We start from the raw sequence: 13317 nt of genomic DNA on the forward strand, positions 1-13317 counted from the left end.
TAGAAGGATGAGATTCAGAATTTCGCAAGAGTAAACACACACACACACACACACACACACACACACACACACACACACACACACACACACACTTCTTAGTTTCGTGTGGCAGGTTTTAGTAATGCAGTTGTCCACGCCCCTTTTGGCGGGAGGCCGGTTTCCATGGCAGCCCCTCTCCTGGCGTCTCCTCTGTTCTGTGTCAGCTCCTTCTCGGTCTCCTTCCTTGGCTTTTCTTCTTCCGTTTGCCCTCTAACGGTAGGTATCCTCTGGGGTTTCATTTTGGGCTGGCTCTCACGCTGCATTGGGAGGGTCACCTGCCATTGTCGTTACCGCCTGTGCTGATAAGTCCCCAGTCCAGACCTCCAGCTGAGACTCGTTCGTGAATTTTAGACTTGTATCTCCCAGATTCTGTCCCTCACATGGGGACACAGCAGTCCAACAACAACCAAACACTGAGAGTTAGATGCTGGCCCACTCGGCGATCCCCTGGCACCGACACACCTGTGAACGTAGACATAGTACCTCAGACGTTTCCACATGATCCAGAACGTGCTCTTGTCGGGTTGTTTATGAGACCCTAAAAGTGAACATTTAAAACAAAGAGCGCTGGGCCAGTGTCTGGGAACCACAAGCCTCATTTCAGAGACACAGTCTCGTTACTCTTCCTCGTCAGCCCCGCCCGGTCTGGCCTCAGCCTCCCTCCGTCACTCGTCTCATCTCCTGTCACCCTCCCCGCCAGCCTGCGACACCAGGCTGTTCGTCCTTGAACACGTCACGTCACGTTCCCTTTCCTCTCGTCTTTCTTCCTCCTTCCGTTCACTGACTCTTTGGAGACCCAGCGGGGTTATCTAGGACCCACGTACTCCCCTGCACTCATTTTGCAGGGGCGTCTAATATATGTGCCCCATAATCCATCACAGGCTGGGGACATTGGAGCGGTATTGAAACAGGAACACACTTCACTCGATTGGGGTTGATCATCGTGGAGGGGAGGCACAGGGGGACCGAGGCAGACGTCTCTCTCTCCTGTTGCATGCTCGCTCGCCGTGGGTGTAGAGTCCTTGCAGGAAATATCAAGGAAAATTGGTGTCCAAAGGTCCATTCTCACCCAAATCCAATGAATAAGGAATAACTGTTTTTCATAAGGTGACTTGCCCGTACGTCAAACAGAATTCCATATTAGATGTTGTGAGAAATAAAAGGTCACAAATGAAGGTTGTGATCTGGCATTTGGGGCTAAATTATTTTCTTAAATGATAAAACAATAGAGACATCATGTCCTTCGCCACGCATGCCCACTCAGTCTTGGCCCGTTTCCAGGAACTGATGTATAAGGTACAGTTTATCTCATGCTTTACAATAACGCCAAGATTTTAGGAAGTGATGGAGTTTCACGTTGTACTAGCCTTGGCCAGTAACAGAGTCAGCCACAGGTGTCCTTGGTGCTTTACCTGTCCACATCAGGAGAGTTCCTTATTCAGTGTTCCTCTGAATAGTCCAAATCCAAGTAATTTTCTTTCGAACTTGGGGGAAAAAGAATTCTTCATACCCTTAGCAGTGATATTACAATGCATTTAATTCTAGAATTTTGGAACAGCGGTTTCCTGATACTTTAAGATTTCAAAGATGTAATTTCCCGTTTTTACAGATAAGCAGCAAAGATGAAGATTTTTTAGACCTTTCCGTCGACGTGGAACAAAACACATCAATTACTCACTGCTTAAGGTCAGTGCAGAGTCACCCACTGTGACGTTGAATGAGTATGTTCGTTTTAGAAGATTTCTAAGTGAGGACGCGATTTTCCGGCGCAGACAGTGACGTTATCTTGCGTTTTTCGCAGGGGTTTCAGCAACACGGAGACTCTGTGCAGCGAACACAAGTACTACTGCGAAGAGTGCCGCAGCAAGCAGGAAGCACACAAACGGTAACCCGGCGCCGGGCACTTCCGACGCTTCGGCGGCGTTGGCCGGAGCTGGGCTTTTCTGGCAGACAGCGATCTGCGGAAATTTACACCGAGCCAAAATGCTTAATCTGGTCACCGACAGTTAAGACTCATTACGTAATTACTAGATAAATGCTACTCTGGACCCTCCGGCGATGTTCTGCATTTAGCAATTGTTTAATAATCATAAACCAGTACAGGTAAAATCTTCGGCTTTGAAGCTTTCTCGAGTACGTAAACTTTTTTTTCTCTTTCTTTTGGTGAGAGAAAAGGGACTTTTCTCAGCCCCGCCCTAGTTCGGTTCCCACACAAGATTTCGGACCTTCTCTTGGTGCCGTTGTAAGTACAGACGCAAGCTTCGGCGCCAAGGAGTGCGGTTGTCGCCGTCATCCTCGTTATTTTACTTTGCATTTTGAGACAATCTCGGAAAAGTCGCAGGAACAGTACCGAGAAGGCTTTTTGACCCTAGACCGTTTGAAGCGAGGTCGTGGTGTGATCTCCCGTGGTCCTGGACATTTAGTAGCTAACTCCTCCCGACAGGGACGTTTCCCTGTGTACCGTGTCCACCGGGTCAGGAAGGCTGACACAACACTGTCACCGGAGACCTGGCTTTGGCATCACCAGATGTCCCAGTAATGTCCTTTATGGAAAAGAGGGTCCAGTCCAGAGTCACACGTTACGTTTGGGATTCATTTCTCTTTGGTCTTTTACGTTCGGACCCGTCCTTAGTTTTTTGTCGGCCACAGTCATCTTGACACTCTTGGGAATTATAGACGTTCTCGTGCGGAATGGCCTTCTTCAGGCTCGTCTCGCGCTTTCTCGTTAGGTCGCTGGGCGGGGATCTCTGGAAGCAACACTGTGTTCTTGCTGCAGCCCCTTTTGTGGCCCACGGTTTTGGTTTGTGTCCTGTTGGGGTTCCCCAGGACCACTGCCGGATTTGGGGGTCCACCAGGATTCGGCATAGGTAGTCATGTTCACGGCTAAGATCTAGCATGAGGGACGGTGGCAGAGCACAGTCGGCCGAGGGGAGAGCGCGCCAGGCTTCCCAGAGCCACCCCGGTGAAGTCCCACGGGACGCACTTGGTCCCTCCAGCGTTGCATGTGACAGCGGGGCGTGCGGGGAGGATGCCGTCTACCCGGGAAGCTTGTCACACACTCAGCACCCAAGATTTGTACTGCGGGCTGGTCTCGTCGACCCCCTGCCTGGCGCGTGCCAAAACCCCACTCCCAGAGGAAAGCAGGTGTCCCGCATCGACCATGTTGCTTGTTCCCACGACGGAGGCGCGTGGAGCCAGCCTTCTCTCGGGAGGCGGTGGGATTGCTCTCCCTGCCACCAGGAGTCGGCGGCAGACCGTCCTCGCTGCAGGCCTTTGCACGGGCTGTGTGAGGCCTGCCGCGGCCACCGCTTCCTTCCCGTGCCGCTGCCGATGCCGTTGTCTTTGGACCCTCGGTCGAGCGATGTCGCCCGGAATGCTCCACCGCAAGCTAGGCTTTTCCCCATGCGCCACGCATAAGGATTTTGCGTGGAGGTATTTTCAGATTCCGAACACCCCCATTTCTCATCAGACTTTGAGTGTTTTCATTTTTAAAAATCTGCATGGGTTCAAGGGTTCCCGTTCTGTTCAGTGGGTTACGATCCATCCCGTTCCCGTCTCTCCACGTTCCCGTGGCCCCGCCTGGGCCGGCGGGGCCTCCTGCGGGGTGGCTCCTGCTGCTTTTTGACACGACCCGTCACTCGAGCACTTCTTTACTTCCTGGCACAACAGGATTTTCCAGGCTCACCTTGTACCTGGTCCTTTCCTTGCCCTGGCCTTGACATTGGCCGTTTCTCCAAGAGGCCTGGCTCCTTCTGGGGAGAGAACGGTGTTTGATAACCAGGACCCTGGCACAGGTGTGCTCATCGCTGTTGGGACGTCACGATTCCTGAGCCCCCCTAGTAAACAGAGCTAGAGAATGCATGCGATGTGTACACACGTAAATGCTTACCTGCACACAGACACACTCACCTGTGCTTTACTTATCTACTGATTTATCTGTCTAGATCGAAAAACCATGGACGTTCACAGTGATTATGTCCAATTTCAGCCAAGACCATAGGGTTCAGTCTAGTTTTCTCTTTTTCACTCCGAAAGTAAGACTGGGCTCCCCTCCGCTGCTGGGCTCACTCACCGGGTCGGCGCCCCCGCAGGTAGCCCGTCGTGCCCCCTCGTGCACACAGACACAGTTCCCTCTCACGCACACGTGTCACTCACTCTGCCTGGCCCTCCCTGCCTGCCCACACAGATGTCGACGTCACGTGGCCCCATGAACGGTCGGATAGAAGTGTTCCTGAAGGGAAGAGAAAGAACTTAGACTTCTAAACGATTGTATTTTTGCTTTTGTTTTGGACACAGACACTGGGAAAGGAGGTGTTTCGGTGACGGGTTTCTCGGTGTTCCCTTCATTAGTGCAGATGTTTGGAGCCCCTCAGATAAGTTTGATTAGAGACATGGGGGCCGATGTGTTAGATTAATCCTGAAAATGTTGTAGAAAGGACCTAAAATTGTGGGTTAAGGAAGATAGACTCAAGGACTAAATAAAACGTAGCTAAGAGAACTGTCACCCAGAAACTTCACTGGCCGCGTGGAGGAGGGCCCACCTGTGAGCGTGAACTGGTCTTCACACAGAATGTCAGGGACCACACGTGAGAGATTAGGCATTGTCTACAAAGTCTGGCTGTTCGGTCTGAAGATATACGTGAGATTTTATGTATTACTGAATATTAGACCTTTTATTAAATTACATGAGGAATATATGTCCTTTGTACAGGAATTAGAAAATGTAGGTAAATACAAATCACTTAAGCATCATTATTCACGAGAGCACTCTTAACATTTCTGTATAAATGTTTTAGGTGCATGTGTATGTACACGTAATTCTTAAAGCGGAATCAAACTTTAGACAGGTTTGTAACCCTTTTCACTTACTAAATTACAACCATGAAAATAGACTTTTATGTCAGTCTTCAGAGGTGCTGCATAGTATTTTTTGTATGCACGTACCAACCTAAATCTACCAACCCTCTAGATCCAGCAAACAGTTTAGATTTTCTCCATTATGGTGCTTTGGTGAACATGTTTTGTAAGTACACCCGCCCCCCCACACACACACACATATTTTCAGATTCTGCAGTATTTCTGCGGGCTGCATTATGTATAAGTTCATGGAGCGACACCAGTACAGAAATTACGTATCTTCCACTAGGTGGAGTGTCAGCCCTGCTGCTAACTTGCCACGTGATATTAGGCAAGCCATTTAATCTTTTGGGGTCTCATTTGGACTAGTGGACTTCTAAGGTCCCTAATACCCTAAAACTCTGTAGTTTTAGTCTCAGAATAACGTTGTGTTGAATGTACAAATTATAGTTCTTATTAAAGAAACAAAAATCAATTTGACTTAAAAAGGTTTCCATCTGGATGAAGGACAAAAATGACATCATCATCTCAGTGGATACGGAAAAACATTTGACAAAAATTCAACACCCTTTCACGATAAAACACTCCACAAACTAGGAATAGAAGGAACATACGTCGACGTAATGAAACCCGTATGTGAAAAGCCTGCAGCCAACATCGTGCTCAAGACAGTGAAAAACTAAAAGCTTTTCCTCTAAGACCAGGAACCAGACGAGGATGCCCAGTCTCGCCACTTGTGTTTGACAGTATTGGAAGCCCTCGCCAGAGCAGTTAGCCAGAGAAGACCTCCAAGTCGGAAAGGAAGAAGTAAAGCGATCTCTGTTCATAGACGGCATGAGCTTACATACAGAGAATGCTGAAGATCAAACGGAAAAACCTTTTTAGAACTAATAGATTCAGCACACAAAATCAACACTCCAAAATCAGTTGCAGTTCTATACATTAACAGTGAGCAATCTGAAAAAGAAATCAGAAAATCTCATTTACAACAGTGTCAAAAAGAATAAAATGCTTAGGGATAAATTAAAAGACGTGAAAGACATACACCGAGAACTAAAATATTATTGAAAGAAAATTGAGAAACATACAAATAAGTGGAAAGACATCCTGTGCTCATGGATTGGGAGACTTAATAGTATTAAAACGGCCATGTTGCCCAGAGCAAATCAGCAGATTCAGGGCAATCCCAATCAAAATCTCAGTGGCATTTTTTAAAGAAATAGAAAACATTCAAAATTCACATGGCATGGGGAATCTTGACTCTGAATTGCCAGAACAATCGCGAGGTGGGTAAAAAAGAAACAGCCGAAGGCCTCACACCTCTTGACTTCAAAACACGTTACAAAGCTACACTAATCAAAACAGTGTGGTACTGACGTAAACACATACAGACCAACGGAACAGAATAAAGAGCCCAGGCATACACCCTCACTCACATGGTCAGACGGTCACCCTTCAACAGGGTGCCAAGGCTACGCGGTAGGGGAAGAACAGTGTCTTCAACGTGTGGTCCTGGGAAAACTGGACATCCACCTGCGAGAGAAGAAAGTTGGACCCTTCCCTGATACCACGTCGAAAATTAGATAAAAATAGATTAACGACTTAAACACGAGACCTGAAATTATAAAACTCCTAGAACAAAATAGGGGAGAATCTTCATGACATTGAATTTGACAATTTCTTGAATACGACATCAAAAACAGAAGCAGCAGAGCAGAAATAGGCAAATGGGACTATGTCAGATTTTAAAACTTACGCACAGCAAAGGAAGCAAATGTCACGAATGGGTGAAAATATTTGCAGAATATTTATAGAATGGGGGAAACCGTTTGAAAATCAGATATCTGATAAAACGTTAATATCCAAAAAGTATGAAGAACTTTTACAACTCAACAACAAAAAACCAAACTACTCGATTACGAAGCGGGCACAGAACTTGAATAGACATTTCTCCAAAGAAGATCCACCAATGGCTAACGAGCACGTGAAAAGATGCTCAGCATCACTAATCATCAGGGAAACGCAAATCACAATCACAGTAAGATGTCACCTCACACCAGTTAGGATGGCCACAGTCGAAAGAAAACGGAAGAACGGGTGTTGCTGAGGCCGTGGAGTAATTGGAACTCCTGTGCACGGTCGGAGAGCATGTCAGATGTTGTGGCCGCTGTGGACAACTGTGGCGTTTCCTCGAAACCTAAAAATAGAGCTCCCACCTCGTCCAGCGTTCCCGTGTCTGACATGCACCCAGAGAGTTGGAAAGAGGCTCTCAAAGCGGCGAGTACACGCCCACGTCCTCCGCGGTGCTCACGATGAGCAACAGGTGGAAGCAACTTCAATGTCCGTTGACAGATGATGGATAAAGAAAATGTGCATACAAACAATGGGACGTTGTTCAGCCTTAAAAAAGGAGGAAATTGTCACGTGCTGCAACGTGGATGAACCTTGAGCACATTATGCCCCTGAAATAAGCCAGTCACAAAAAGACACATTCTGTACGATTTCAGTTTTATGAGGTGTCTAAAGTAGTCAAATTCTTAGAAACAAAGTAAGATGGTGGTTGCCAGTGTCTGGGGCGGGGAGGGGGAGTCGTTCAGTGGACATAATGTCAGTTTGCAAGATGAAAAAGCCCCAGAGGTCTGTTGCACAATACTGTGCGTGTGGCTGGCACTCCTGTACCGTACACTTAGGAAGGGTCGAGACGGTAAAGTTTATGTTACGTGTTCTTTACCACAGTAAAACACTGATGTGAAGTTTGACTTTCCTTCGTGATCTATCTGTTCGAATTAATACAAAGACAATGTCTAAAAAGTTTCAATCTGGAACACCGAAGAACGATTTCTGGAAATGTTATTAATGTGCCTTAAACAAGTATCCCACGATCAGATGGATTTGCTATGTAACATTTCCTCATGTGTATTCATGCTTCATATTGTAGACTCAGAAGACCTACAGAACAGAAGAAATTTATCTTTAATCTGGCGTTTTCCAGAACGTATTCGCCCACAGACCCCGTTTACACAGCGTACTGACTGTGTGTAGCAGTCCAGGGAGAGACCAGCTTGGCAAGTGAGGCCAGCGTCCCAGGCTTTTATCCAGCAGGGGGACAGCATGTGGGTACAGCAGAGGGTTGCCCGTGGGAATTGTACGGAGAAAGGCTTGGTGGCTTCGTTTCAGGCGGTGTTTCCTGTCCTCTGGGCCTCGGGGTGGGAATGATGCCGAGATTTGGAAGAGCGATGCTTCTGTCACTCGTCTGTCACTTAGACGGGGATCTGATGACAAGTGACCGAGGACAGGGAGCCGAGGCTGCCCGACTGGCTCGCTGGCCACACAGCCTTGCTCTGTTTGCGGTGCTCATCCTTATTCAGCTTAGCCACACCTGTGCTTACGAGGCATCAAAGAAGATGCCTGCGATGCCCAGGTGACGCGGCATCAAGTCGTCGTGGCCACACGTCCATCTCTGTGTGCCGTAGATCTCATGAGTGACATTCTTCCTGCTCTGAGAGCAAGTCCTTCCCTTTGCTCCATTTCCACAGCTAGCCCCTGTCTTACTCCGTGCCCGGGTCCTGGTCACCTGTGTAGTAAATCCACGTCCAGGTCTTTTCGGCGACAGGGATTTGCCTTACTGTAGGCAGCCATCTCAGTCCCTTCGGGCTGCGGTGACAATACCACCGTCGGGTGCTTTCTCAGAGTTCCGCAGGCTGGGAGGTCAAGGTCAAGGCGCCAGCAAGGTCGCGTTCTGATGGGGACCCTCCTCCTGGTTCACGGCACTGTCCTGTCACGGTGGAAGGCCGCCAGCAAGCCTCTGGCACCGCGTCACACGCGCACGGGTCCTGTTCACGCCGCCACCCTCGGCCCAGGCCCCGCTTACCGACGGTGCCATCACATTGGGCTTTGGGTTTCAGCGTAATTTGGGGGGTGGGGGACACACTCTCAGACCACAGCAGCCCTCCCCACCATCAGAGCCCCCCTGAATCCGACCTGTGTTTCTGGTCGTCTGGGTCCTTCTGCCCTTGGCAGGTTGATGCTGCGTCCTTGGCAGCATCTCCGGGAAGCGCCCAGTGTCCTGTTCCGTCTGCGGTCGGGGTGCTCCCTGGATGCAGCCTCCCTCCGGCCTGCCCTCGTATAACAGGTGAGGGGCGGCATCCCTCGTGTCCCATGACCCCTCCGTGCTCACAGCCCAGCCTCCTGGTCTCCCCATCACGTCCAGTCACAGCATTGTTTTCCCTCCCCATCCCTCTGTAATTTGCCCCAGTTAGTCCTCGGGAACTTTACAGTTTGTAAGAGTGGAATTTTACATCTGTGCAATTATTAAGCTTTTCTGTGTCATCAAGATTTCTAACAATTTAGTACTTACGTGCTTGTGCTGGGATATTAAATTTCTCTGTCAGAGTTTGCAAACTGGTCCCCCCCGGCCCCCGGCCAAGTTCAGGGTATAGACCTCTTGGCTGGGCTCACACGGTTTATACAGATGGGAAATTTTACGTTCAAGAATGGTTTCTGGCTCTTCTAGGGAGAAGAACACCAGCAGACAGGCATTGGTCCTGCATTCCACAGCGCCCAGTCCTTGGTGTCGTGGGTGGGACGAGGGTGCAGCCGTCAGCCCCTCCCCTTGGGGGACCGCGGACGGGAGTTTCTGGGGATTTCCTCACAGCGTGGAAGCCCGGCTGCCGTCACTGTGCCCGGCGCAGTCTGCAGTGAGACGCACGGTGCAGACTGTCCCTGTGGGGCGCGTAGCCGCCGTCTTTGGGGTTCGGCCTGTGACTGGCCCTTACCGCGTCCTCCCCTGCCTGCTCTTCGCCCTCGCCAGGAGTCCCCCAGGGCGATCGGAATTTTATAGCTTTAAATGCTATGAACCTCTATTATTTTGTTTTCTATTTCATTGATTTCTGTTCTTATTTTATTCTGCTTGCTCTGGGTTTCTTTAGCCCCCCCCCTTTTTTTTATAGTATCTTAAGGTGGAAACTTATATTTTCAGTTTTAAACCCATTTTTTTTTTCTAATATGGACATTTAAAGCTATAAATTTCCCTCTAACTGCTGCTTTGGCTGTGTTCACACAAATTTTGACATGTTATATTTGTATTATCATCCATTTCAAAGTCTATTCTAATTTCCCTTGTGATTTTCTTTGTCCCATGGATTATTTAGAAATATGTTGCCATATTTAAGGAATTTTCTAGGTGTTTTCATTTTTGTCAGAGACCATATTCTGTGACTTCGGCCTTTTGGAATTTACTGAAACTTCTTTAATTGTACATTGGGGACTGTCCCAGTTGTGATCGAGAAGAATGTTTATTCTGCAATTTAAGGTGGAGTGTTCCCTAAATGTCTGTTAGATCCATAATTTTTTCATTATGCTCATTCATTTTTTGTTAGTGAAAGAAGTCTGTTAAAGATTTCAGCTCCGATTATGCATTTATCTATTTCTTTAATTTTATCAAATTTCGAAGCTTCGGTATTTGGAGCATATGCTTTTAAGGTTATGTCCTCTTGATTAACTGGCCCTCTTTGTTATGGACTGGCCTTCTTTGTCTCTGGTAATATTCCTTGTTTTGAAGTTCACTCGGTCTGAAATTAGTATCAGCCAAAGCCCACTGACTTTGTTAGTGCTTGTCTTTTTCCATCTTTCTGCTTCTTAAAAGTTTTAAACTATAATTAGATATTATCAAGAAAGGTAAACACTTCTTAACATTAGAGTGCAAAACGAACACACCTTATCGTTTTAAAGATGTGTAAGCAAGAAAATGTACGCATAACATAAATTCATCCAAATTTTAATCATGTGTAATGCATGTGATTAAATCATATAATCATGTATAATGGTAGGTGTCATTAAAAATTTTTAATGGAAATTTTTAATAAAGCTATCTTTCTTAAACATCTAAAAAATTAGTTTATAGAAGATAAAATCAACGTTTAAGTCAAACTTTATAACAAAAAAAGAAAAACAAGTTCTTGTTTTTTATTCAGTGTGGGTTTTTTTGTAAAAACATATTCTAATACAACTTAAAAAAAAGAAAAAAAACGACAGAGATCAAGAACTCCTAATGTAACCTCTCCACACAAGTTTGAAGGGAAGAAAAACTAGAATATGACACATTTTTTGGTGTATTGATGGAATTGGTGTTTTGAGTAGGAAATCAACTTTTTTTTTTCCCTGCTGTAAAATCTACACTGTGAATTTCATACCCCTTACATGTGTGTGCAAAGCATTTTCTTGTTTTCCTGAACCATTGCAACATCGGGAAAGTGTACTAAGCGCATCTCGTCGTCTTTAAAAGACAGCCCCCAGATGCCACTTCTGCTCCACTCTGTCACGTGCGTCTCCACAGGCACTGGGTTCTGTGGCGCTTCTTCCGCCAGGAGGGAGCTGCCTGCAGGACCCGCTTCCTGCACGTGCCGGCCGATAGAACGCGTTTAGGTGTTTTCTCTTTTCTCCATTTGGAGGTTTCTCCCTCCTCTTGCTTGATTTCTAAAAGCACATTTGCCCCAGCCACCGGCCCCGTCCGTCTCCTTCCTGACCTCGACTGACCGCTGTCCGGGGCCCTAGTGCTGGTTTGATGCTGAGGATGATCTTCTGGAACTACGTAGGCAGCGCTGGGAATTTTCAAAGGATACCTTGTTTTTGTCGTTTTGAAAGAATCTGTTCTGGAAACTACACAGGTTTAATCAACTGTCTGATGTGTGTGTATAAAGTTGGATTCTCGGTTGTGTAATTTTGTATCTTACTTTTCCACGCCGTGTAGAAATTTTCACCATCGCTGTCGTTTGAAGCTGCATAATATTGTTATGTTTGCACTGTAATCTATTTCACCGTTTCCTGTTGTTGAATTGTGAGGATTTTCACAGCTTTTCACGATATAAAATAACTCTAAAAGTTAATTTTTCTCAGAAGTCTTGTATTTGAGATGTATTTAATTTCTAGAAATGGGATTGCTTAGATCAAGGCCAAATGACTCTTTAATTCATACTGCTAGATCGCTTTCCAGGAATGATGAAGTGTTTAGATTAATTTTCACTGTTTTTCAAAGGCCAGGTTAGTAGAATAGTAAATATTTCTGGAACAATAAGCTGCCAGCCACATTTAAGATCTGTAGAATGCAGATTTAGCATAATGCTGGAAAACGATTTTGTTCACTTCATTAGAGGCAGCGGCTTGGTAAATTTCATTTTCTAATTATGAAAACTGTTTTTGCTTCACTGCACGCATACAGAATTCAGCTCTGCAGCATTTGTCAAGTTATCTGTCATGTACCAGGCATGTTGCAGAGAGAAAAAAAAAAAAGGTTCTAACCCTAAGAGAAGAGAAAGACCCCTCATCACCTAGATACTTTATAGGGTAATAAACCATGCGTGCGCATGTGTGTGCACGTGTGTGTGCGTGCGCGCGTGCGTGTGTGTCAGTAAAGTGCCGCTAGAGGACTAAAGACTCAGCAGTTTGTGTCCCAGAGGGTGTGACATCTGAGCTGAGCCTCAGAGGAGGGGGCTGGGGTTTGGGTGGCTGGGAGAGTGCACAGGCGGCCTCGGGGGGAATGGCGTGTAAGGGCATAATTGCAGTTATGCAGCATGTGAACGATGGCCTGTGCTTACGATGGCCTGTGCTTCACACTTAAAGACTTAACTCCTTAATGTCCTGATTACTTTATTCTTTTTCTAGGGTACGTGAAGTTGTTATTCTTAATATGGAGTGCTTTCTTCTCTCTGGCAAACACCTTTAGTGGGATGGTCTTTAATGCTTTTCACATTGTTTCCTCTTCTCCATTTGTTATTAATTATATAGGTTGATAGAACCGATGATTTCAGCCCCCACTCACACCCAGAGGACCTGGCAGCTTTGAGGACCTGGCATAGGCACCGGCATAGGCACAGTGTGCGGTTAGCCTTATACTAAGGGACGTGCGTCTCAGAAGTAAAGGTTTCTTAGCAGACACTGCTGCCACCCCGTGTGTTTCGGAACCGTGTCGCGTGCTGAGTCACATGGTTCGGTGACGATGGTGGGGACTAGTCTTAAGACGTTCAGGATGTCGCTTTGCCAATAGAAAAATAATTGGTAGAAATACGCAAAAGTGGGCAGTGCTGGGCTATTAAAAACTGACCGTTAACCGTCTGCTAATTGAATCATAAAATTCGATCGTTCTTTTAAGGGTACGGCGAATTTCTTTTATGACATTTTGTTTTTCGTGTTTGTTTTACTAGGATGAAAGTTAAAAAACTGCCCATGATTCTAGCTCTACACCTGAAGAGATTTAAATACATGGATCAGCTTCATCGTTACACGAAACTTTCTTACCGGGTGGTTTTCCCTTTAGAACTCCGTCTCTTTAACACTTCAGGCGATGCCACCAATCCTGACAGAATGTACGACCTCGTCGCTGTGGTGGTTCACTGTGGAAGGTAGTGCACCCAGGGACTGGGGGTG

The 13317-nt window shown here is 46.6% G+C and overlaps 1 protein-coding gene across 1 annotated transcript in view; it reads left to right on the top strand.

Moving 5' to 3' along the window:
- Positions 1–13317, top strand: part of USP12 (ubiquitin specific peptidase 12) — a 41310-nt gene that overhangs the window by 19857 nt on the left and 8136 nt on the right. Inside the window, exons 3-5 of the mRNA XM_025046949.1 lie at positions 1649–1725; positions 1841–1924; positions 13095–13292. Of these exons, the coding sequence (XP_024902717.1) occupies positions 1649–1725; positions 1841–1924; positions 13095–13292 (359 nt within the window). The remainder of the gene's footprint in view (positions 1–1648; positions 1726–1840; positions 1925–13094; positions 13293–13317) is intronic.

Source organism: Pteropus alecto, unplaced genomic scaffold, assembly GCF_000325575.1.
Source record: "Pteropus alecto unplaced genomic scaffold, ASM32557v1 scaffold80, whole genome shotgun sequence".
Taxonomy (NCBI): Eukaryota; Metazoa; Chordata; class Mammalia; order Chiroptera; family Pteropodidae; genus Pteropus; species Pteropus alecto.